At 37.2% G+C, this 25,937-nt stretch overlaps 1 protein-coding gene across 7 annotated transcripts in view; it reads right to left on the bottom strand.

Moving 5' to 3' along the window:
- Window positions 1-3,849: 3,849 nt before the first annotated feature.
- AGPS (alkylglycerone phosphate synthase) overlaps window positions 3,850-25,937 on the bottom strand; it is an 89,500-nt gene continuing 67,412 nt past the window's right edge. For 6 of the 7 annotated variants that reach the window (XM_054207759.1, XM_054207760.1, XM_054207761.1 and 3 more), the window contains 8 exons: window positions 25,649-25,725; window positions 22,522-22,634; window positions 20,750-20,819; window positions 19,689-19,750; window positions 17,727-17,816; window positions 17,195-17,294; window positions 15,339-15,396; window positions 3,850-7,309 (listed from right to left, as the gene is read on the bottom strand). In XM_054207759.1, coding sequence (XP_054063734.1) covers window positions 7,188-7,309; window positions 15,339-15,396; window positions 17,195-17,294; window positions 17,727-17,816; window positions 19,689-19,750; window positions 20,750-20,819; window positions 22,522-22,634; window positions 25,649-25,725 — 692 coding nt within the window. In that variant the 3' untranslated portion in view covers window positions 3,850-7,187. The remainder of the gene's footprint in view (window positions 7,310-15,338; window positions 15,397-17,194; window positions 17,295-17,726; window positions 17,817-19,688; window positions 19,751-20,749; window positions 20,820-22,521; window positions 22,635-25,648; window positions 25,726-25,937) is intronic. The other variant, XR_008467586.1, reaches the window with a different exon arrangement.

Raw genomic sequence — 25,937 nt, 5'->3', positions numbered from 1 at the left:
CTGGCTGTTGCTGCCAGATGTTCATTTCAGTGTAATTTAGCCATATGCGCAAGACACTGGCTTGCACTGCCCTCGCTCTGTTTTCCTTGTTAGCAATTCTCTTTGCTTCCTGGTCACTATTTCATTAGCAATAAGTCATGCAACTGACAGGTGAAGTTGTACAAAGAAGTTTTTATTAAACGTGCTGATGGGCCGTGCTGCCTGCTGAAGCTTTGCAGATGGACAGCCTCCACCTTCCAGGTTGTGACGCTAACCGTCATGCTGCACAGGAGTAAAAGCCCTCTCGAAAGCCTTTCTCCACTGTGCCTTGGGCAGAAGTCACTCATCTCCTCCTTCTGAGGCAGTAAACCCTGCTTCCTTAACCACGCACTGGGTAGCAACACGGAAGGACTCCACGCTTGTAAAGCTCGAGCAACTCTTCACTCGGAGAACAGCCAGGACTTTGTTAACACACGTACAGACCCAGTTTATTGCTGTCTTCTTCCAGCATCTCTTCTCTTTCCCCTTCTCTCTCCCCAACCCCTTTTCACAGTTTGTTCTCGTTCCCTGCAGACTGTTTTTAATGCTATGCTTTAAAAGGATCTCACCTCTTAAGGGCAAGGCTACCAACTGTAATCCATTTGAGGCACTTCTGCATGTATAAGCTCAGCTCCAATACCACCTCAAGGAAGCCAGCAGCTTCTGTTCCTCATGTTCCTGCGCTAGAATATGCTAACCTGTAAAGCTGAGCACAACTGAGAACTTGGGCATAACATAGAAGCATGAACAGAGAAAGATAACACCTTCATTCATTAAGAAAATCTTAAGTAAAAAGAAAACTGACTGGAAGCACAGCGTTGCCCTGTACTTCCAGAAGCAGCATTGCTAACAAGACCAGTTTGCCTTGTGGCTGACCCAGTCATCAAAGTATTTTAAGGGTCCAAGAGGAACAGAGCACACTGGCCATGTTAAGTGGATGTACACCCTAATATTTGTTTTTACCACATGGATTCTCTGGTATTCACAAGGGTCGAGCTGACATTTCAGCTTTTATCTTTCTCGCCGGTCCAAATTAGCTTTGGCATTTTCCACAAAAACCTGCAAGAATTTAATACACTGAGACTATCTTATTCGAGTTTGGCTGAATCTGCCCATCAAGCTCAAACGCTTTGGTGGGGAGAAAGACAGAAGAATGAGGAGTAAACTAAGCATTGCATATTGCATTTGCTTTGTTTTCCTAGCAAATTAGGCTAAACCCAGAATTCTGTCCCAAGCAAGTCCAGGAACAAATTTCAAATACACCCGGGACTATGCTCTAAGCCCATAGTGCGGTCGGTGTCATACTTAAGTCTTGTCAACACGTGTCATTCTAAACCTGAGATTTTCATGCCACATTCAGCTCGCCCACATCTTCCTTGCATTTGCTTTCTAACATTAGACAGATTTACTTTCCTTAATGACCAGCTTTTATGGCCTCATCTCTACACGTATTTACCCAGCTGCTATGTATTTGCTAGGTGAGCGTGTGTGTCACTTCACGTTTCAGAAGGGCTTTTAACCCTCGCCTCTGGGCAGCCAGGATTTCCTGCTCGGCAGCAGCAGGAACAGAACGAGACAGGAAACTCCGCTGGCTGCTGCCAGGGGCTGGGAGGGAGAAAGGTCAACGGCTGTGTTTGTACCTTCTCATTACTCCCACATCCTCGGGATTGTGCCTAGTCAAGATTGCATTTATCAATGCCACTATCGATAACCAATTTATGAATACCTGAAATTCGCAAATTGCCCCTTTTATGTTTTCAGTATTTGCTCGACTTCATCTGAGACATCAATGCCACTCATTGCCTTCAAATCGCTTTGAACATTATGTTGCTGAGCAGGCACTGACCGGTGTAATAGCAACGCCAAATATCCACAGGCTCAGCGTGTCCATACCACCCATGGGAACAGAGCCAAGCCTGTCCAGCAGCTTGAAATGGGAGTAGATTTTTCAAGGCCCTGTGTCTTGAGACCATCCACTTTATGTTTTGCTTTGTAGAAGCATCTTGGGAGGACGGCCACACAAGCCACATAATATTGCAAAGTTGCAACAATCATTTGACATTCTTCATCATTAGGAAATATAGTTTAATTTTAAAACATGGTTTTTAAACAAAAACTTTTTTCACTTATTTCCTAATTTGATCTGAAGTTCTAGAAGCATCAGCTTAAACTTTACATGATTACAGTCACATCATTGGGTTTTGTCCATCACCTTTTTGTATACTTACAACTTCATTTCTGCGACCAGCATTTCCATTTTACCTTTTAGAAGGCTGCTGTGACACTTTATAGCACTACAATAAATAAATTCATTTAAACGCTGTTACATCCCCATACTTGGGCACTACCGCATACTACCATGAAAGTAGAAATAGACTGAATGCTTCTCAAATAGGAATGTTATAGTGGAGTTTTGGAACAGTCAATTGAAACAAACTTAGCTTTATTCTGAATCAAAATTAAACTTTCATAAAGTTTCCCATAAAAAGCCCAATGCCTTGTTTTTCGAAGTGCAAAACAAATTCATAAATGAAACATTTCACAGCATTTCAGTAGAGGTACCTCTTGCTGCAACTTGTATTGGTAAATATTGCAAGGAACAATAAGATATGAGAAGTATTCTACCCCACATATTTTCAAAACTGAATTTATAATTTCAAAATGACAGCAACAGTATTTTAAAAAGACAGTGTGGCAAACATTTTTGAAAATACCTTTGACTACCTCTGCTCAGACCTTAAAGCTGAACATGAACAAAGCGACCACCTGCCAATTCTGGTCTCCATAAAGAGCCTAGGGAAAGACATCAATTTATGTTAAAGGTAATGTGGAATTCCGAGTCAGTGCTGGGACTAGAAAACCATAAACAGTGAGCCTATAGTGTTTACACAGCTGCAAGTTCAGGTCCAACTTTTTAAAAGACTTACTTAGACAAAGGGAACACTGATGAGATCTGGTTGTCATCCTGAGACAAGTAAATCATCATCTAAAGTCTCCTTCAAATTGAGACTTTCTATATCTAAGTAAAAATACTGCATTTTTATGCCGTTAATCCAGAAGAAACACAAATAAAATGCTTGACTGTCAGGTTAGTTTTCTCCTTCCTGTGAACAAGCACACAAAAAAACTTTTGAATAATATTGAAAAATGGTTCTAGTTCTACAAATTAAACTATGTCGTTATTTCTCCTGCATACTATGACTTTTGCAGTTTTGAATAATACTCATTGAAGAAAATGCATCAACATAAGACAATTCAACAGCTCTTTCAAGCCAGATGTAATTTCAGCCATTTTAGCTTAAAGGGCATAAAGGCTTTACAGGAGTAATGCAGATAAACCGAGAAATCTCTTCTGCTCCTATGTGGTACAGTCTTGCACACGGAACAGTCACGCAGATTCCAGGACCTGTAACAAGGTTTTAAATGGGACATGTGTGCAGCAGCAGGACACTCTGTACCTGTTGCAATAGCTTAATACAACAGGTCTTTGGAATATGGGGAAACAAAGTAAGACAAGGGATGCTCCTGTATTATACCAAGAGAACTTTCCAAGAGCACTTGAATGTGGTCCCCTTGCTGCCCAAACAGGGAATACCGAGGAAGTGAAATTTCTGAACGGAGTAGATTGGTGTTCAGCTGTTGCTTTGCCTTCCTTTGCTCATATTCCCTCGTTTTCCTATTTTGCTTTATCTGGGACACAAAAGCAGAGCTTCTGTTAGCATACATTTACAAATTCAATCTCATCTCTCTCTGCAAGTGCCAAAGCCTTCCTAATAGTTTTCCTTAGGTAAGAGTTCACCACCAAATTAAACTGAACCAAAGATGACAAGATAGTAGAATATATTTGTTTAATTTCAGCACAGAAACACGTAATTGTTTAGGCCCATTTTCTTTTTATTAATAATATAAGGTTCTATAATCTCTTAACATTACAACTGAAGTTTTACAGTTAATCTCACACTAAAATGACAAACACTGTTTGGCTTTATTTGCAGAAAGTTAAGTTACAACCTTGATAAACATACATTTCCAAGATTGAGAAGCAATTGTGTTTTCTGGATTTCAGTGCTAATGTATCCCTGCCTTTGAAATTGGTTTCAGTTAATTAACATTGCTACGGAAGAACTATTTGGCCTGGCCTCTCTTCACAGCTGTAAGGCAAAGATGATCTTTAACTCAACCAATATACTGTAAGTCAAGTCAAGAGGAGACATGTTTTTTCTTTGAATGTAAGATTTAGACCCTGGATTGATTTCTAACAGATTTCCTTCTTTCTCTTATAAAACCTTTATAAGAGTCTCTCTAATGTAAATACATTTTGCAGTCAAGCCCTACTCACTCTGCACCTTTCCTCCTTCAAAGAGAGCAGAAACTGTAATTGGAAGTCATGACAAGCTTAATTAAAACTGCTTGTAACTTACAGCCAAATAGTCAAGCAAATGAAAAAGTAACGTGTTATGCCAAGATACACTTCTGATGTTCATGGATCAAACTCCATCTCTGAACAGGCTGCAGCTATGGGAAGTGAAGTCTTTAGAAAGAAAATCGAGAATACAGAAGGGAAGAGTGGTGGAAGAATTTAGTATTATAAAATGGAATATTTCTTTTAAATGGGTAATGATCTGTGCGTATCTAGGTCTTCTGAACTTGCATTACGCTTTTCTCTAGTTTAATTATGAATTTAAAGTGAAGTTAAAGACAATCAGTAATGCATTTCAACTACACTTTCACTAAGCTCTGACCCATTCATAGGACAGATAAATATTTAGGAAGACAGCAATAGGGTGGCCATTAGAAAAAATATCCATTACATTGGTAGTTAATCTTTTCCTCAGAGCTATCCAGAGACATTGCTTTGGGACCCTCATAGCCTGTTATTTCACCTTCCCATAGGACGATTGACATGCAGTAAAAACCTTTACTGCATTTTAAATCACTTCAGAAGCCAGTGGCTATTTAAAGGTCGGAAATAGAGGGTGTACAGAATTTTTGTCTGTGTAATTTCAATACAAAAAAAGGGACAGGGAAACCACAGTCAGAAAACTAAGAATGGGGAAGGATGGTGTAGAGCTGTGTAGTACTTTAAGTCAAAATCTTAAGAGACTGGTATTACCGAGCTGTGACTACTTGTTTTAGTTCTGCTTGCGCTGTCATTCTGCAAAAAGACTTCAAATATGTTCCTTCGAAACTGATTCTTCATAGTTAGACATATACTTTCATTGAGGCACAAAAACACCCTTCATATTTACCAACTCCTAGAAAGGTCTCTATACGAGTCATCAGCAAGATGCCAGCTGTGGCCATGTAGTCACCATCGTGCAGCAACGCAAGCCGAGGAAGTTCTCTGCAGAAACATGTACAGATTCACTTTGCTGAGACACCGTTGTGTACCTAAGGAACACTTAACCACAGTGCTAAGAGTAACTTTCCTAAAACAGGCTACACCTAGCGTTTTGGTTGTGGCTGAAATATGAACTCCGAGGGCCAGAAACATAAATACAAAAGAGTAGATTTTTACGTTGAAATGTTGTGAAGCAAAGACCATTCGAAATAAATCTAGCTGCATTGCAAATATCACATTAACGTTCTGTTTTATGACCTGCAGATCATAAAAAAAATTTTCTTTAAGTACCTTGACACATGCATTTTAAACTGATGTTTTTAGTCTTCATGTTTTTTGATCATTTTAATTATAGAATTGAAATTCATTTTTAGACTAGTTCAAAGTTGTCGGATATGCAGCATTTTTCAAGCATTTTATACTTTTTTTGGTATATGACCAAAACTGAGAGCTAATTACATAATATTCTAAAATAGTTAAAAAACAAAAATGCACTTTTATCTTTTTCTCCTCATTAAGGGCACTACCAATACAAAAGGTGTCCAAACTGACACTACAGAGCTATGAAGCAGTTGGCAAGAGACAGTGTCCTCAAAGGAGTCTGTATTTTTTCTATCCTATGCAATCATACATATTAATTATCAAAAAGTTGGATAATTTGCTTTAAGAAAAGAACCCACCTTAAAAATGGATCATGAGTATTGACAAATACTTTTAGTTCATTTTACTGATTAAGATTCAAATTTCAATGTAAAAATGCTTACTTTCACACGATACTGATCAAGAAAATATTTCTTTTTCTGAAAGTTAAATGGACAAAACTGTGGCTACTAGTGAAGTAAATAAATGATTCATAAAGGCCATAGGAAACTGTACAAAACTAAAGTGGGAAATCTCACTTACAGGATGACAGTATGTTGTCCACCTAAGTGTTTTATTAAACTGTTGAGACTGTTTCAAAAGACAGTGCTGGGCAGTTTCATTTGAATAGGCAAAACTTTTTTTTCTGAAAAAGATATTTTGCATCTCTGCAAAACAAACAAAACAGGAGCAAAACCCATACACACTAGGACTGAAGTACAGATGAAGGCAAAGTTTTGTTACAAACCTGTTTTCAACATACAGTGAGAAATGTCCATTGTACAAAATTTAGTGACTGACCTACAATTAATTTAAGATTATCCCAGCAATGCAAATACAACTCAGAACACCTCAACTGTGTAAGATTTTTCCAATAGTACTACGGTGGGAGACCACTGAGTTTTTAGAAGTAGTTTGACTTGTCTCTTTTGATCAAAGCCTACATTTGTACTTTAAGTATTCACGGGTTACAAGTCTGTTACGTACTTAATCCTTCAGCACAGAAAGTACTCCTTGGTGTTCCCTCATCTGTCTCCTAGCAGCTTTCCTTTAGCAAGAGGCTGGGTTGAGCAGCTGCTTCTGTAGAAAACACTGTTGTCAGTCTTTGTTCTCCTTGCAGGGGATGGTTTAGTAAGACACATCTGGCAGTATCCAGCATTGAAAATACTGTCAGCTGTGTTGCCTACCCAAACTTGGAAAACCAGATTTGCATTTCCTGGTTGGTAATACACTTTGTGCCCGGTGGGTTGTTTAAAGAGTTAAGAACTTTGTGAGTAAAAATCCATAAACATTAACAGTGATGTTTCAACTTTATTAGGGGGAGGAGGAGGCAAAAATAAACGTAAGTTACTAGTTTTTAAAGTTTAGTCTATGTTATATTTGATTACTGGGATATCAATACAATGAAAGTGGAGGAATTTCAGCAGTAATTTTGAAGAAGGTTTAGTACATCATGTTGTGCAGGGCTTTATAAAAGATTTTTGTTTCCAAAGATGTTATTGGGGTCCACATATTCTTTAACAGATCTCAGCATTCCCAGACCAACATCAGAGATGCTCTCCTTCATCCAGCGCTTCCGCAATTTGCCTACTGGAAAAACAAAAACAAAGTGTTTCAATATATGGCAGGATTCTAGGAGCCAATCAATCTTGTGACCATGAATGAATAAACACTGTGTGATAAATGCTTTTATTCAAAAATGAGAAATGTTTTGCTTTATTTGATTTATTGAGCCCACCAGACTATCAAGCTCATTAAGCTCAGCATACTCCCAGAGGAAGACTGTGTTCCACACTGTCTACTTTCTTTAGAAACTATGAAATTTAGATGAAGCTTGGGCTGAAATCACATGTTCCATTAAAATAGGGAATTGGTAGTAACTGTTAAAAAGTCACCAAACTCATTTTAAGTAGGAAACTGAAGAGGAGATTACTAAAAAGCAGAACCCCACACCTCCCGATTGCTTTAAAGTGAAAGCATAACTCAAAACAGTATGGGTTTAAATAGCAAAAAAAAGTTTTCTAAGAAGAAGGGTTAAAGCCTAGTTTTAAGTCAACAAAATACCTTATTTAATTTAAAAACTTTTACACGGGCTGATAATTGCTCCTACCATTACACAAGAGCTTAGTTTCCCATGTAAAAACGGATATTCACAACACATACCAAATACAAAGCAAAGCTGAAACACCAGCCATTTGAGAACTCGTTTCACTACTACTCTCACAATAGCCCTATTAAATGGCCGAACCTTCACATACTAATTAACCAAGTCATCAACTCTGATTTAACAGATCATTCAAAATAAAGGGCATTTTTTCGTTAAACACACTATAGGATTTAACTTGTCAGCCTGAAACACAAACCATTTGTCAATATGATGCGATATAGTAAAGGTTTGAGAGACAGATGCTTTAAGAGTATCTGAAGCTACATTCAAGCCATCTTTTGTGCCCTGTTCTCAAGGTAACCATCAAACTGCCATCAGAATAATAAATTACACAGACACCTCTGGAGAATGGAGTATATTTGTTTATACCTTAAGGAATATGAGCTAGTCACAATGCCAACTGAAAAAGCAAGTAACGTGAGAAAGAATGAAATTTGCAGTTTGCTAGAAAACAGCTACTCGCAGCATGCATGTCAAGAGCAAGGATTGTAATTGAAGGACAAAAGAATTTGTCATGTGGTGGGAACTGTAGTTGTATTTTGCAGCCCAGCTCAAGAAAAAAAAAAAATCCCCATCTGTAAGTATACTATCACTACAATTTGACTGTCTGAGCAAGCTGATGTAGTCGAATTTTATCTGGGGATACTTTAATACTACTACTACTACATAAAAAGAATCACTGATGTGGCTTGACCATCACGTCAAGTCACTCACACTGGCCCTTACACAAGCAGCTGAAGAACAGTCATTACCATTCTCAACTGTTATCTGTAATATAGTTTCAATGAATGTGTCCTGTGGTTATGGATGTAATTGTCCTGAAAAGACTGCAAACAACTGCTCCAACAAGATGGAGCACATTAGAATCACAGCAGGATGCCCAACAGCTAGCGTGCCTGCCTCTTTTACACCTCCAGTAATAATACAATTCCACAAGGAACTGAACTACTGTCTGAGCAGCACCAAACAGTCGTTGCATATTTAATGAAGTCGCTCACCAAGTGCTGGAAAACAGAAGGTGCTTGGAGTGCATCATTAGTTCTGTCAAAGTGATAATTTACACATCTATCTTGTCAAATTTTCTATGGTTTATACTTTTGCAATAATAAATCTAACATACATTTGATTAGTGAACTGTAAAGAAAAAAAAAGTTACCAGCAGTCCTTCACAAACATGTTCAATGAAAAGATTTTAACCCCTTGATAACAGTAGGTTGAGCCCTTACTCCTACTGCTCACGTCAATAAGATATACAGGGATTTTTGAAGCAATCTGGCTCTTAGAATTCTAAAATGGTCCATCTAATTAAATGGAAAATAGAGCAAGTGAAGGAAAGGCTCCGTGCAGACAAGAGCACCACCTAGAAAAGCAATGTTTACATTTGTTTCACTTCAGGTTAGTGCTGCCCTCTAAGTATTCTCATAGGACAATTAGCTTCAAGAATGAGAAGGGAAAAGGAGGAAGAAAATACCATAATAATAGAAGATGTTACCATGAATGTAAAAATAATTCCAAGTGGCAAAGTTGCCTAACTCCCCTCTAAGACTAGGCAAACCACAGCCTTGGACTCAAGGAAGCCTTAACTTCCCCAACAATAAAAGGTCTCAGTTAAGCCTCTACCATGGACTAGAGAAAACCACCTTTCCACTTCTAGCCTACAGAAACCTTTTAGTTTTAGCCCTAGATGATGCCATTTATATAGAACTGATACAAGAGTGCACAGAACCAGATTTTAGCCAAGCATCTACCCCTTACGTGCTCTCAGCATGGTATACTTTTCTCAATTAAAAACTGAGATCAAACTCACCTGATTCTATATGCTACATCATAACATTATTAAAAAGGTTCCCAAATCAGCATAGCATTGTACGATCAGTTTGTAGTAGCTATTTGTCAACTCATCTGTACACGCCATTACAATGCTTGTTGCCCCAACTGGAAACAAATACAGCCTTCCTTCTTCCATCTTATTCTTCTGAAGACACCTAAGCTTACACCTTAATTATCCAAGATGAAGTGCAACAGAATTAGTTTTCAAGTTTTACAAGCGGCGAGTGCCCTGTTCCTGAGGTGTGCTGAGCAGTCTAATGCTTTAAAACATTCGCTGCTAGGAAGGCAGAAGTCTTCCATCTGAAGCCCAGCTATCACAGAGTACACACACCCTGGCATAACAGAGAGTCTGCTTCACACAAAGTATTCAGACCAGAAAGCCAAGAAGCTTGTTCAGTAGCAACGCTCAAAGACAGTCCAACACCAGTTTTGGTTTTGCAGTATTTTCAAGTTTTATCATCATTATAGTCCATACGTGAAAGAAAAACATGTGAGCTGGATAAGTACTTTTTCCCCAATTCTGATAGATGCTGGTCCAGCCCTCAGCTGGTTTCATTAGAAGAGTTGATCATGCTCCCAATGCCCTTTTAATCTGTTAGGGAATAAATACACTTTGGTGAAGTGCAACCATACTCTATGCTGCTCCTGTAGAACCCACCCTTTGAAAAAAACCAACCAACCAAACATGCACTGACGTTACATTCTCTGCCAAAAGCAACAACAGTTTCCTATGTGCATGATTTTTCAAAAAGTGCATTAGATGGACAGCACATACCTGCTGGTCACAAAGAAGGTAAAATGGGAGTACAGCTTTCCTGGCTCATAAAGGCTACACTTTATCTATATATTTCAAAGATGTACACTACATCTTTGAAAATGCATCTGGATGGCTGCAAAAAAATCTGGCTGCTAAGGATGGAGCTAGCAGACAGAAGGCAGCAATTGGTTTTCTCACTTTTGGAATATGAAGTACTTGGGCACACATGAACAGGCTTGTAAGGAAAGTTTTAGTGTAGCTGATGGATCCCAGGAATAACTCTACACCCATAGAACAGATCTATAGCAGCGTGTGGTCCCAGTGGAAATAGGCTCTAGTGGCACTGCACGTGTCCCTGGACTTCCTCTGCTCCAGCCCTTTCAATTCCAAGAGGCAGTTATTGCAAAACAATAGCTCTGCAATAGGAGAAGCAGTAACAGGTCCTAAGAAGGATGGGGTTCTTCCAGCTGTTGCTTGCTCTTCCTGAAGCTGGTTGTTTCTATGGAAAACACCTCTCTACTTTTAGAAAATGCTTAATGTTTTATTATTCTTCCAGAGAGAACTCTGCAATACTGAGAAAGGTCAGTGCGTTAATCTAATACTGTGGTAGCGCTGGAGTACATTGGAGCAGTGTACCTGAAGTCTACAACATAATTAACATTTTGCATCACCATAACACCTGGCATATATTCATTTGATATCTAAACAACTTAAGTACTTTTGAGTTCTATGTTGATGAATCATAAAGTCCTTCGCATTTATTTGTTGGAAAAGACACTGAAGATGACTGTTCTATTACAACTTTCAACAGACAAGGACAAAAATACAACTGTGTTGTTATATTATTTTACATGATGTAATTGTGAAATAATATAACAACACCCCAGGCCCCATCCCTGGAAGTACTGGGGTTTTTTTTGTTTTGGTTTGGGGTTTGTTTTTTTTTTTTAGGGTTGGTTGGCAGTGGGGTATTTTGTGGTTTTGGTGTTTGCATTTTTAGGGCAGGGTTGTTTTGTTAAGTTTTCCTACATGAACTGGCAGGAAATTGATACTATACCTAAACCTGTGGAGCTGGGCTATGTTAACCTTTATTCTAATCAATCCGTCTAGAAAGTGGAAGAAAATTAGTTCTATTATGTTAAGTGGCTAAATAGGGGTATTTTCCTCAAAGCCACAAGCTGATAATTGTTTCCTTAAGTAATCAGTTTTAATTAGAACATTCTGTGCAAGGGAAATAATCTATCATTAATTTTTACACTGTTCCTTAGTTTTGCATGGTGCTTAGCATGGTAATACAGAAGGGATCAGGCCTAAATCCAGCCAGCTCCCTTCTGATGCTGTACCCCAAAGTGATTATAGTTGTATTTATACCCCAGTCATACCTACTGGTACTTCCTCAGCACATATTTTATATATACAAAAAAAGAAAGCATGTATTCTATGAAACAAGAATTCAGGAATGCAAGGTGTGATACATCATACGAGTGGTTTTAGGGCTTGCCCTAAATAATTAGAAGAATCATTTATCTGAACTTAAACTTACTTCTGTCTACAAGAAATTGTCATTCCTAATGCTGCTTTTTAAATGTTAAGTTTCTAGAAGCTAACTGCATCTCTAGCAACCCTTACTTACATGACTCTCAAATCTAAAGATACTCACTGGCCAGAAAAGCAGAAGGATCAAAGCTGCGTTCAGAGATGTGCACTATCCCTTTATAAGGGCAGGACATAGCCAAGGCAAGATGAAAACTGTAATCAAGACTAAAATCTCATGTAGGAAATGAAGACAAGGGATGTTACAACTAGGATATCTAATTCCTGAATACCTTTCAAAAACTTTTACTAAGTCACAAATTATGCCACAGCATTAGTTAAAAGGGACAAAGAAGGCGAAAGAAACCACTTTGAAGTCACACATTAGAAGCTACTTTAAAACCACTAAGAAGCTTTTCAGCAGTTTGTTAACAACAAATTTAGTGAGAAACAGACCTAGCACATCTAGGCAAAATTGCCAGGATCATGACAAAAAAATCTGATAGCCTCCTCTATAAGGATCAGTTTCTGAGGCACTGGAGAATGGCTGAATTCCCCCTATGTAAGTGCCTATCTGATCAGCTATGTATTTTGGGTGTATATTTATTAGCAGCACATATGCCTCAGATTCTTCCTAGATGTAAATTCTGTTCATAACATAATCCAGAAACATTATCAAGTGTTAAATACTAACATTAAAGTAGATGCCATTCCTGACATTTACAAATTAGATTTAAATATTTGAAAGTCAAGAGTGAGAAAGACTTCAAAAAGCAAAGATAATTTGATTAAATGGACAAAGTCATTTAAGAAGTATCAAAGAAATTATATCCAGATTTATAAAAACAAAAAATATGGATGTTCTACCCCAAAATACAATCGTTACATTGAAAGGATAAGTTCATTACACAGATACATATGTCTGGCTTTGCTACAGCTTCTTGTGTCTAGGAGATGTTTGCTGTACAAGGGTGGTGTTAATACACTTCTGCATTTTCTTTGTTGGAATGTTGTTGTTGTTACGTATTGCAAGGTGTGACCTTTAATATAATCCATTAATAAATGAAAGTGATACAAGTTTTAAGTCTCAAAATTCGTTGGGGAGGATCTTCTGACAGTATTGCTACCTTTAGTGAGTCTTGCCTAAAAGTTACAATAATTTTCATTAGCCTGGAGGGAGGGGAGGAGAGAAGAGATACTGAGATTAAAATAGAATCCAAAGTCAAGTCTTTCTGAAGTTACTCTTCATAAAGTTAAAGGTGTAATGATTTCCGTTCTCACTGTAGATTGTAGCTATGTGTTTACCTGCAGTTAATACTTCCCCAGATCTAAAATAATTTAGCGCTTTGCACATCTCAAACTGTCACATATGACCACTTCTTCACTCAAGGAGTGTATGAAGATTGACTTAAGCAGGCTTTGTATTTCCTATAGCCTCAAGTCCCAGACTACATCTGTTTTCTTTGATACACAAAAACAGAGTTAAAATAGCTCCATTTATCACAGTGTGATTGTAGGCAGCAGACAAACCAGCCTGTCTGTTTCCAGATAGTGAAAACAACTGTTATTAATCACAATTACAAGACAAATACTAAAATAAATTGCACCAGTATTTTCTTTTACCCCACACAATAGCCCAGTCTTAGCAGTGCTAAGAGTGACAAGGCCTGAAGGTCAGTAAATAAAACTGATACTATTAGGCTAATTCTCAGCAGCACATCTACTAAGCACTGGAAAAAATGGATCTTTAATATCGTACACAATGAACTGCCAGACAAAAGCACTCAAAGCAAAAAATATTTATCAGTATAAGAGGCAGTCGTGCACACAACAGGAGCATAAGAAGTCTAATGGAAACCAAGTTTTTCATATCTGTGGAGTCAAAAAGTTCAAGTGTGCAAGGGTTTGAAAATGCTACATAAGATTTTTTTTTTTCTTGTTCGACATATGCTGCAAGCAAGGTTTCATATGGTGAGGGCAAATACATCCAAACATGTGACAAGCTCCAGCTGCATGCGAGTTAATAGTTGAAATGCTAGTCACAGTAAAATACAGCTGCCACAGCAGGGGAGAGCACAATAGTGCATCAAGGGGGTAATTCCACATCCCATGTGTGAGAATTAACCAGCCCACTATACCACCATATTAAAGATTTAATCAGAGGACAATAAAAGCATATTAAACAAAAAAATACTGAAACTGTTTTCACTCACGTTATCATCACCTACACATCTTTCAATATCCTGATATTGCTAAAGCAGAGTCCACTTCAGTTTCTGTCACAGAGCTAGATGCCTGAGAACAGCTCTAGCTAAAAGCTTCAAGTCCAGGAAGTCACCAACATGTTTTAAAGCGCAGGTTATGCCCTTCAGTTTTCCCCACATAGAGCTTTCTTAGAATTACAAAATTTTAATCTAGTTTTAAACCATCAGACTTCTTCCTCTTTGCTCTTATTTCTGTGGCCAGACAATTCCCCAAGAAAGAGGAAGAAATGCATTAAGTTAACCAGTTAAAAGATAGCTACACAAATCAAACTGACTTCCCAACAAGTCTTCCTGACCGAGTTTACAGTATTATATAGGAGACATGCAATCAAATTCGGCTATCTGAATATTTGGGAAAAGCATATGTGAAGCATCAGATATATGAAGTATCACTTATACATGACACTGATTCTTAAACTTAATATTAAAGCACAAGATAGCTTGCAAAGAGGCTAGTAACTCAGGACAAGTAGTTCCCTAACTCCAAGAGAGGAAACTGAACAATCAGAAGTTAGAAGACAGCAAGCCAGTAATAACATCAATTATGCAACAAATGGTAAATTGTAACATAGCTCAATTTAAAGCCACTAGCTCTTTTATGCAGATACTTTCACAAAGTGCTCTGGAATTAGGTCTAGCAGCATCCACCTAGTCACAAGGGACACTAAGCTGCCTTAAAACTGTGAAAGTCTCATTTCAGGTCTTTGTAACTGAATATACCTCTAACACCAGGTTCAGTAAAAGTTGCTCAAGACGAACTGATCAACTATATTTTCAGGTTCTCCAACAGCCTGTAGACTTCCTATCAAAGGTTTGAAGCTGGTGCTCATAAATACACCGCATTGTGTGACTTGATATCAAGTAAATCACATCTAGGGACACTTCCCATGAAAGTCTGACAAACAGGTGAAGAGTTTCTAGAAAGAATACCAGGAGACTCCTGCCCCCTTCCCAGTAATTTCAGTTAATGCCTGTGAAATATTTTTCCAACTTACATTATGAACTACTTTATGTACTCATGAATACTTAGCAGTATCAAAGAGATTAATATTAGAGTGAGAACATTACCTCCATGGTGATGTGACAGACTTCCTCCATTGGCAAGTATTTCTTCTCTAGCAGCCCTCTAAATTGGAAAGGTGAGATATTTATTCAACAGCAAACACACAAGATACTTGTTTTCAGTGCAATACTTGCTATCATACACATTACACAGGTGTATGGAAAGTTTCAGAAGTAATAAGGGTACACAGTACAGAAACATTTCATTCAAGTCTGCAGATAAACGTGGGGTTTTTTTTCCAATTAAACATTATCAAACCCAAGGCATTTAAAATGGCATCTTTTATAACAAATCTATTATTCCAGAACGGAATATTCTGGATCACTTCCTCCTTGACAAAACTAAAACAGTCTAGTGGCTGGGATGCTCATCTGGAACATTGTTAAGTGCCTATTGAAAAGGAAATCGCAATAAAGTTGTTTGAAAACAGGCTCCCCAGAGTGATTCAAGATCTTTATTCAGACCGGAGTTTAGACCCAGATCTCCAAGGTTCTAGTTGAGGAAGTGAGGTACTTTACAACTGACAACTCTTTCATGGGCGAAGTTTGTGGCAGAAAACAAAATTTAAATTTTGATGTTAAGAAATATTTGAATGCTTTCAAGCTCTAGAATCTTCTTTCCCATGCAGCTCTGATTATGAACAGTGAGACAGCTGAGAAGGCTGTAACAAAGAAAGCGTTCCTAAGCAGAAGCACTAAGCGTTTTTTCAAAAAAGTGTACTTTTTTTAGGAATAATGTATATAACCATACCTATGCAGTTAGGGATTTTTTCAGTCTGCCACAGAGTGCATGTACTTGGTTGGCAAACTCACTTTGTAGGTTAAATTTAGTCACCTACAATGGAACTCATGCATCCAGGTGATTGCACAGCTAACTAATTCCAATAAATGGCAATATCTAACTATTAATAAAGTCTCATTAAATAAGCACTTAAGTATTACATTCTCCAGTGCCCTATATTCAACAGCACAGAAGCCTCACAACTTTTAGATAAAACTTTGCATCCAAGTAAAGTTATGCTTGCCAAGTTGAAGAGAAATTGCTAAAGAATAAACATGAGCAGAATGATATCCTAGTTATAGACTATTTCTGCACAGTCTTATTAGCAATTTTCTGGTGCTAAAGCTTTAGCATATGAACTAAAAGGTAGGATGAAAACCAGCCTGGCCATATCCTTCTATGTTTAAGTATTACATCTTCACGGTAACAAGGATATTAGTTTCCCCTAATGAGGTAAGGATAGTGATTCACCAGCCAAAGTGTTAAAACAGAGAGTTATTCTGTAGCTTTTTAGTAAATGTCGAAGCAGCTTGCAACCAGTCCAACACAGCAGACTTTGACAAGCACTTATCCAGGCCCAAACAGAAATAACCATAGCAGTTAATTCTCTGAAACAGCATGACAGAGACCGTCACATTCATTATTCCCTACATGCAGCACTATTAATAAAGTACAGTCTTGATAGTTTTACCATGTATTTTAAAGATTAATTGAGTATTAAGTGAAAAGAGTAACTTTGTATATAATGGAACTAAGGAAGTCTTGTTTCCCATGGATTTGGGTTTTGTAGTTGATAGTTTCTGCCATCCAAAAACCAACGCCAGTTCAAGCTTTTCTGTACTTCAGTAATAAGTGTTCATTTACTGAATGTCTGAAGTAGTCACCTTGCAGTCTTTCCTCTACTTGGTGCACTAGTAGAGCGCACCTCTCTCCCTAGCTGCTAGTGATCAAAGCTTTACAGACAGAATTTTGAGGTCTTTCCTGCAAAATTCAGTTAGCTTGGCCAATGGGTTCAGTATATTTTATTATGGGACACAAGCTTCTCCCCCTCCCCCTTAACTATTGTTCTTATATACATTACCTCAATTTGTTCATAAACATGAATAGGATCACTAATTCCTCTGTAGTTAAAGGCAAAGTAGAAGTAGACACATGCACCTGCATCATAAGTCTGTGTCACCCTGTTGAAGAGAACTGCATTACAAACAAAGCTTTATGGTATTAAGCCAGCCACTATGTGACATTACACAATTCATAAGGTTATTTATTTTAAAAAGTTGCATTTTTTTAAAAATAGTTTTGTATCCTTTTTGCTCATACTTCATGAGTGACTCAATGCTATAACAGAGTTGAAGCTCTTAAATAAGTTGTTACACTTGAGTTTTGTGCATATAAGCAAATTTCAAGACTAATCAAGTGCTACTAATCCCTTGAACTACTCACTCTTGCATGTAATCCACTTGCAGGTTAAAGAGGAAGTTCAGAATTACTAGTGTTTGTAATGCTATTAACGGATGCACTTGACCTACTAGCTAGCAAGTTTAATGACCTCTTCCTTAGTTCTCTTATTATCAAAGATTCAAGAAAAAATATTAAGTTTTTGCATGGCTTACCTGCAGGTGCAAAGAGGAGCAAACTGAACACCCTTTTCTTTGCATTCTCTTACTATCCTTTCCTTTACATTCCTACAGAGGTCCAAAACCCTGTAACAGAAAACACATTAAAATATAAAATCTTAGTATATGATTTTATACAATGTCCTAAATAACACAACTTCAGCTTTGGTAATCTTTTTGAAAAGGTATAATCTAATAAAACTGGTTCTTGAAGGCAATCACCTGTTTTAAGTAGCTTAAATTTTGTTCTAAGAATAAAATAGTCCTCATCATCAAGACTTTGCTAGTATTGCTTTTTCCGTACTTCTGAATAGCAAGTTTACTCTGAAGCAGAGTACATAATGAAAGCTCTTTTCCATAAGAACTAGGAGTCAAAAGTCTTCAAGGGAAAGTGGAGGTTACCTGTTTCTATATGTCTTTACTTACTTTCTCAGCAAGACAGCCTGAATTTTTTGGCAAAGTAGTTGACAAATACAGCTCATAGTACAATGCTTGAGAACTCTAAGGCCCTGTATACTCTGCTAATACCACACCTTTGGTATGTTGCAAGGCCAAAACTGGAGATACTCCAGCTGTGCACTAGTTTGCCAGCTTGAAATGTTATAGTTCTAATACGGCAATGAACTATTGAACTTTGTCATAAGCTATACTTGTTTTACTTTTTTTTTTTTTTTTTTTGCTTCCAGGACAGACCCAGGTGCAAGCAAAGTGCTAGAACAATTGAAAGAAATCACTGTTTTTCAAATCACCATTTCTTTATTTATATGTTATCCAACAAAGGTCTGCAGTGCTATATATACAAATCAGATTTTTGAGACTTTTTACACATATTTAAAACTACTTTGCAGATTGACAGAAATAATACACAAGAGAAATTTATCCATTTACTGAATAAGCAAGTAAAGCTAAATATTTTATTCAGCTATCTTCAACAAGTCCGGAATAAGGTAACTGATTGATTTATGGAAAATTACATAGTTCTTGTGAGTCAAAGTAGAAAACATTTTTTAAAGCAGGATAGGTGAGAACAATTTCAAATATGTTCTTAAAGTCATTCTCTCCTGAAATGAGAGAGGGGCAAACCAAAGTTGGCAACTAAGCAGTTAGCATACTTCAAGATCTAGGAAGTTAAATAAAGAGCAATTTTGCATTAAAATTGTCCTCAAGTTTCTGCCACCCATTTAAGATCCTATGCCAATCTTCAAACCAGAGGCTGGAACTTACCACTAAATTCAATAGCAAGGATAAGGCTTACCAGCTTAAGTCATCACACTTTGCACACTTTCCACTTTGCATTAAATACTGGAAAGTTTTGATTCAAATCACTTAATATCCTGCATAAGAGGTTTCAGGCTTACTAAATGGACATAGCATCCAAAATTATTTCATACATTAAACTCTGTTGTGGTCAAGTGTTTCTCAACCACAGCTAACAGATAAAAGCTTAGGAAAAAGATTTATCTTAGGCAAAAGTTATCTTTTCAGTTCATTTCCCTGCATTACTGGGTGCCCAGACCACGACAGCGAGGAAAGAAAAAGCTTATATTTAAATATATTTAAGTAATTTTTTTTCCCTCTTCACTACCAACTTTTCCATTTGAAATATACTGCTGATCCCACAGATGTGGCTGCTCATCATACAATACAGTTATTGTCACCACTGTCCAGCTTCCTAAACTGGTCAATTTCCAGTCCTGAATTTGTTGTTACAGTAAGCTAACCTAAGTAGAAATATTACTGAATGCTTGGCGACATTGCATTTACAAAATCCTACATGTAATTTACTAGCAACTTTAGCAAGAACACATAGGTGCAAGACTTGAGGCACACCAGGGAGCCTCCCATACACATAAGGCCTAAATTAAATTAAGTTTCCCCATGAGCAAGCATAAGTTAGGAATAATTTGAATGAAATCAAGTACAAGTTTTAAGCAATTCTAAAGAATAATCACAGTTTACCTATCCCAAGGAACAGATGTCTCGAATGATTCTCCTATTACATAGTAATCCAGGCCCAGGTCCTAATAAATAGAGAAAGGAAATTATCAGTAACATTCAGCATCAACATCTGGGATTCCAGTGTATGCATCGCAGCTAACAGTTGAGCAACTTTAGTTAGTCTGTATGAGAAAAACAGAAAGTCTATTTAACAAAAACACCCATCTGTCCCAGTGACATTAGTTTATAATTATGGAAATAGGGTATCTCTTCAAAGACACAGATGACAAACATTTTGATGTCATTGCTATAGCGAGACAACTTGTCAGACTATCAGTATGCCTACACTAATCAAGTATTTCTACCACTATAGAAGCAAGCCAAGAGCTTCACTGTGCTAACCAACACAATACTGAGTAGAAATATTTATTTGGAATGCAGTTCCTATCTATGTAGAATAAAGACAAACATTTTGCCCATTTTATGTACAACCTGCTGAAATAAAGGGAAATTCAGTGATTTGTCCCTGACTATAAAAGCCAAATAAAAAATAAAATCTACCACTCAGGATGTACATACTATTCTGAAAAAAAAAAAACACAAACCAACAAACCTCTCAAACAGTAAGACTAAAATACATAAGAACAGCTGCATCATTTCATATTTAAAGTCTATTTGTTCTGGTATTCTAATTTGAACAACAGCCATAAGCAGATGTCCAAAGAAGAGTAAAAGGTGAGTGTGCACATGAGTATTTCAAGTACTCTCCCAGCCTCCAATTACGTACAACCTGTTGATTTATAAGTCTAATCTTGTTTATTTAGTAACTGCCAGTGGATTCTTCCATCTAATTTTCTTCACTCTTTATTAGAAACTATTTTCTTAACAAATGCTTTTATGGTGTTTTGCAGATGAAGTTTCATGAGTAAACACTAGTCAGAAATGGAAGAGATACAACGTCTGGGAGAAGTTTGAGATATCATCCAAGGCAACCTGCTTTTAGATTTCAGAGAAAGCATCTTCAAAAAGACATCTGTTTTGTTATATTAGAATTTTCAGCAAGCGGACAAAAGGTGACCTACCCGAAGGTAAGCAATGACAAATGTCAGCATATATCCTCTCTGTCCGTTATCTTCTCCTGCTGCCAAGCCACTGCAATTAACAAGAATTTAATTAACTTTCCAGCAAAGTAGTCACTGGTTTCCAAAAGGAATTAAAAAAACAACACTTTGATTATCAAACGTATGTGCAAGTTTAGCTGTCTACACTGTGTTACAATAGGTGCAAATAGTAGGGTCTTTTCTTCACTAGAAATGAGAAGTTACTTCCAACCAGACCTTTAACTCTTTGCTTTTCTCTTTTCATTCCATAATCCAAAGAGGGATGAACAATCACAAAACATTTGATGGAGACCTTAAAATAACAGTCTTCAAACATCACAAAATAGCAGAGGAAACAGAACTAGATATAGTATATCCTTGATGTTCATTTACAGGAATAGGTGTAACTACATTTCTAAGTGTGTTGGATGTGTGCACTTGTATGCTCACAGGTCATGAGAGCAAGACTCAGGACCCCAAAGCGTAAGTGATGTGAATGGATAAAAAAAAGACACAGCACTAAAAAGAAAAAGGAAGCCTTGCTTTCACTAATCTATCAAGTCAGGAGCATTATGAAAATCTTTGTTTTTAACTATTAATTTCTAAGAACAAGAGAGTGCTATGTATCTGTAATCAGTCTTCCTAGAAGCTTCTATAAATCCGAGAGGTGTGTGGGATAAAGTAATCAGACATCCTGAAGGAGGACAGAATTAAAGCATTTCAGACCATTAAATTGTTTTGCATTTTAGACCAAGTTAAACTATTAAACACTTAATTAATAGCCTTAACTGAGCAGCGCAGACAGCACATCATCTAACAGACAGGTTCCCCCTCTTATCAATATACCATCCTGAAATACCAAAATACAAAAGGACTCACAATTGAAGCCTGTTCTTGCATATAACATTAAAATAACTAAAATGCTCTTTAAGATCAAGAGCAGTGATATTCTTATTGAATGTTAGCAAGCTGCTCACATGAAATACTACTTTCATAAGCTATTTTAAGTGTTAGAATGAAAGCACAAATTTCAGAAAGGGTAGCCTTGAAATGGATAAAGAGCTTACGTATATTTGAATAGGTGAGACTACAATACTAGCAATAACATTCTTAAAAAGTAAAAAGTATGTTCTTAAAAAAAAAAAAAAATCACACTTTTAGTGATGGTTTTTATCAGTCACGCTTAATCAAAGCGGAAGGACAGAAACTACCTGATCATTACTCAGCCTCCCACACCAATGTATGTTTTCTGTTCCTTTGTAAGAATAGAAAACAGTCTACGGAACAGAAATTCACTGCATTCCTTTAATTAAACACAGGCTCGTCTTTTAAACAAAGTTTCTTGTATTCATATGCTCACATCAATTCTGCAAAAATTTAATGTAGCCCTTATGATTTTGTCTCCCCCTTGTGTAGTTAGAGTCTGGTATTGCAAAACAAGCAGCTTCCATGCCTATAAGCAATTATAAGGGCTAGTTTCCATTTTATTAACATCAGTTCCATATTTAGTCAAATACTTACTTTTCCTGCAATACACAGACAGCTGAAGTTTTTCAGTAAAGTTACCTATTAAGAGTTAGCACAAGCCATATTTATCAAAGGGGACATTCAGTAACTAATTGATTATTGCCACTTTAAGCTAGTAAATTGAGAACATATCCACACAGTAATCACTATAAAAATATGGTAATACTATTTTTTTCCTGGACAGTTAACTCCCAGCTTCATATGAAAAAGTTCTTTGAGAAGCATACCCGAATTTGGTGGCAATATCATAGACTTGCTTTTCATGCTGAAGAACCTTCTCTCTGTCACCCTCAAAGAGCAATGTAGCTACACACAGTATGTTGGGATCAAATCCTTTAAACTGCAAAGACAGAAAACTTTGTATTATGTCATAGCTCATGTGGTAGAATACAAGCAACAACTTTTTACTTTTCAAATATATAGCATGTGCTCTGGCTAATAAGTGTTGTTGCAACTAAGAGGAAAGATTAGGAAAAAACATCTTTCAAAAAACACTTAGTCCCAAAACAATCAAGTTCTTCTTTGACAGGACAAACATTCACAAGCCCCCTGAAATAACAGAGGTTATATCTGTCACGTTTTTCCTCCTGTTAAAAAGCAGACAGCTATTATGTCTATTCTACCTATGCTGAAGAAAGAACAGGTCTTAAATGCTTTGAGTAATAGGGAGACATTTATATTCTATCAACTATTCCTGTATTGAAGCAGGAAGATGACTATGATGACCATAAACATCACTGCTCGCAGAACAGTTGTATCGACAGCATACCACAGAAACGTCTCTATGCTGGGAAAAGCACTATGGAAGGAAAATAACTTCTAACCTTGTAGCAGGGAGCATATCCCAGTGGAAATGGGAAGAAAACTATTACAGGTTTAACAGTAATGCGGTCAGGCTGTCTGTATGGCTTTGTTTCAGGACTAACAGTCAGGAGTCATATCTTAACTTATTTTCTACATACCTTTTTTATTATTAATTAGGTCCAGTGAACTACCATTACAAGCACGTTTCAGAAGGAATGGAGATGTATATAAAGTTGCAACAACATTTAATGACTATTTCCACAGTTAAAAGGGTAAAAATTTATAATTTAGAACAATGTATTCTTAATATGTATATTGACCAGCAACTTTTTTTTTTTAAAGCCTTGCCCTTTCCAGTAGCATTCATCTCTTCCAGTCTCTAACTCTGCTTGTGATAGCTTGTTATTAAGCATCAAGCAAGATTATATGAAGTTACATTAATAGTTGAGAGTTCAAACTCATCCTTTATGCACAACAGATATGCTGAGAAAAGTCGCAGTTAGTTGCAATTCCTTTTATTATTCCCTTAACTGAATAGATTAACTGTACTGGAAGTTAACTGAAGGTACCAAGAGGGTCCAAAAAAACCAAAAAAACCCCAACCATCCAGCAATGAGGCAAAGTATCTTAGGATGGCTCAGTCCTCCAGCCAGTGACGTCAAATCTTTATGGGGATTCTCCAGTCAAAGACATCCAAATTAGTATTTCTGAAAAGGATATTGCATCCTACCACCCCAACAAAACACCACCATGAACGCTACAGAATATAGTGCCCTGGGCAAAGGATCTGTCTTATCCACTAGTCCTACAGAAACAGCATTGCTAACATAAACAGAAATAAATATTATTACCGCTGCGATAAACTCCAAGCACAGGAATAAAGGTCTATTAAGATGCAATTTACTGTCCTTTCTCATCGTAGAGCCATTTGCATTTTATCTAACATAAATTCTTTTGTCTATTCTGCCATCTTTTGGCTGTAATGCTCAGGTAACACCTTACAGTTCTCTTTAAGAGGCATTGGAGGAACTAGGGACAGTGTGAACTAGTAAACAAACAATACCTAGAACATTCACCTATCAGTGAACAGTCCCAAACTATATGGAGGAATAAACCGGAAAGACTTTGTCCCTGTTCTTTTAAGTGGTATCAGTTAAACAACTAACATTCTTTTACTGAACAGAGGTATCTGATGTGTTCTGCATCCTGATGTTTACTTTTTTGTTGTTGTTGTTACAGGAAGCAATTCACAGATGAAGTAAGCGTAAGATGGATTTGAGTATCTCAGTCTCAGTAACATCTGCAATATCAGTCTCAGGGTCATTAAACCTGCTCCTTTCTCTGCTCATATCTCCTGTCCCACCTCGGAGTTTCTCCGAAGTAGCAGTTGCTAAAATACACGAAGGGGACCGAGCCCTGACGTAAGAGCTCCACACTGGTCACCAACCTGGAATCTTTGCATCAGTATTACATATTATTTCTCCACAAGCTCTTTTTCTCCTGCAGATCTGGAAGAATTTGAATTGATATACAACATCCCTTGGTGATACAACATCCCAACAAGCAGTGATGCTTGTTGCTGACTACAGAAGCAGCAGTTATTGCTGACCAGGATTGTTTCAAACTGGCAGCAATCTTGTTGCCAAAACCTTTACTTCTTTAGATGTTCCTGCACTATGGCAGATCAAGGAGGGAAAGCAAAATAATTTCTGGGCTATCTCTAAAGCTAATACGCGTTTCCTAGCAAAAGTCCCAAGGCATACAGCATTTTCTACTTCAGTAGCACAGGAAAAAGCAGCAGAATCAACACTAGCCACTGTCCCTCAAGAAAGCCCACTCCTTGAAGACACTCAAAATTATCAGATCAGAATGGAATGTTTACCTCCTCCTCTAACAGTTACCTAAATCCAGGATGATGCAATTTTCTATGTTTGAATAACCATATTTGCAGGAACTGTCTAGTTCGCTAATTTGGAGGAAAAAATCAGTTAAAAGACAAATTATTTCATACAAAAGCTTCGGTGAAGTCATTTTAGCATCAGATAATTCTGGATTAAAAAGGGTATTCATTGGGATGAATTCCAGAAAGATAAAGAACCAATTTATATGGGCAATTCAAGACAAATATGTTGAGATTCTCCCAAAATTCTAGTTCACTGTACTAACAAGGTAGATTGTGCCTTGACAAAATCTGGGGAGAGGAAAAGACAGTAAAGTGTTAGCCTTGCTCCATCAGTATGAACTGATGATCAGCGGTCTGTAAGCTAGATAAATCTGTTCCAGTCTTGCTCTGTCACCAACTCACTGTTGGACAAGGCACATTAATCTCATCTATCGATATGACCAGTGAGAGCAGCTGTCATGGAACAACTCCTCAAACAGATAATCTTATTTTGGATTAAACCACCTTGAGAATCTACAGCTAACTGATAGTACAATGTAGGATCTGTTACACTCAAACTCAGCTGCGTTAGAGACAGTATACCAAAAGATCTTGAATTTTATAAATAGCATGCAAAATTCCAAACATTATTAAAGCCCAAAAGTTACCTTTGTGATGTAGAATTTTTTCAGTCCATCCAAAAACGACGTAAATATGGAAGCAACTTGTGGTTTAAGAGCATGACCTTTGGCAAAAAGTGGAAAGAGGTGTGTTAAGGCAAATAGGGCTCTTAAAATTCCTACTTCAATGGGCAAAGAAAAAAAAGTTTAGTTGCCAGAATCACTTGGAGCACTTTGATCATCACAATTTAAAAGTTGATTTAGGGAGAGGTTTTTATTAATTTTTTAAAAGGCATACATACAACTGTGCACAAATATTTCATTTGACACTAATTAA

Source organism: Rissa tridactyla, chromosome 7, assembly GCF_028500815.1.
Source record: "Rissa tridactyla isolate bRisTri1 chromosome 7, bRisTri1.patW.cur.20221130, whole genome shotgun sequence".
NCBI lineage: Eukaryota > Metazoa > Chordata > Aves > Charadriiformes > Laridae > Rissa > Rissa tridactyla.
Note: the sequence above shows the minus strand (reverse complement) of the source record. Positions and strands in the feature narration are given on the sequence as shown.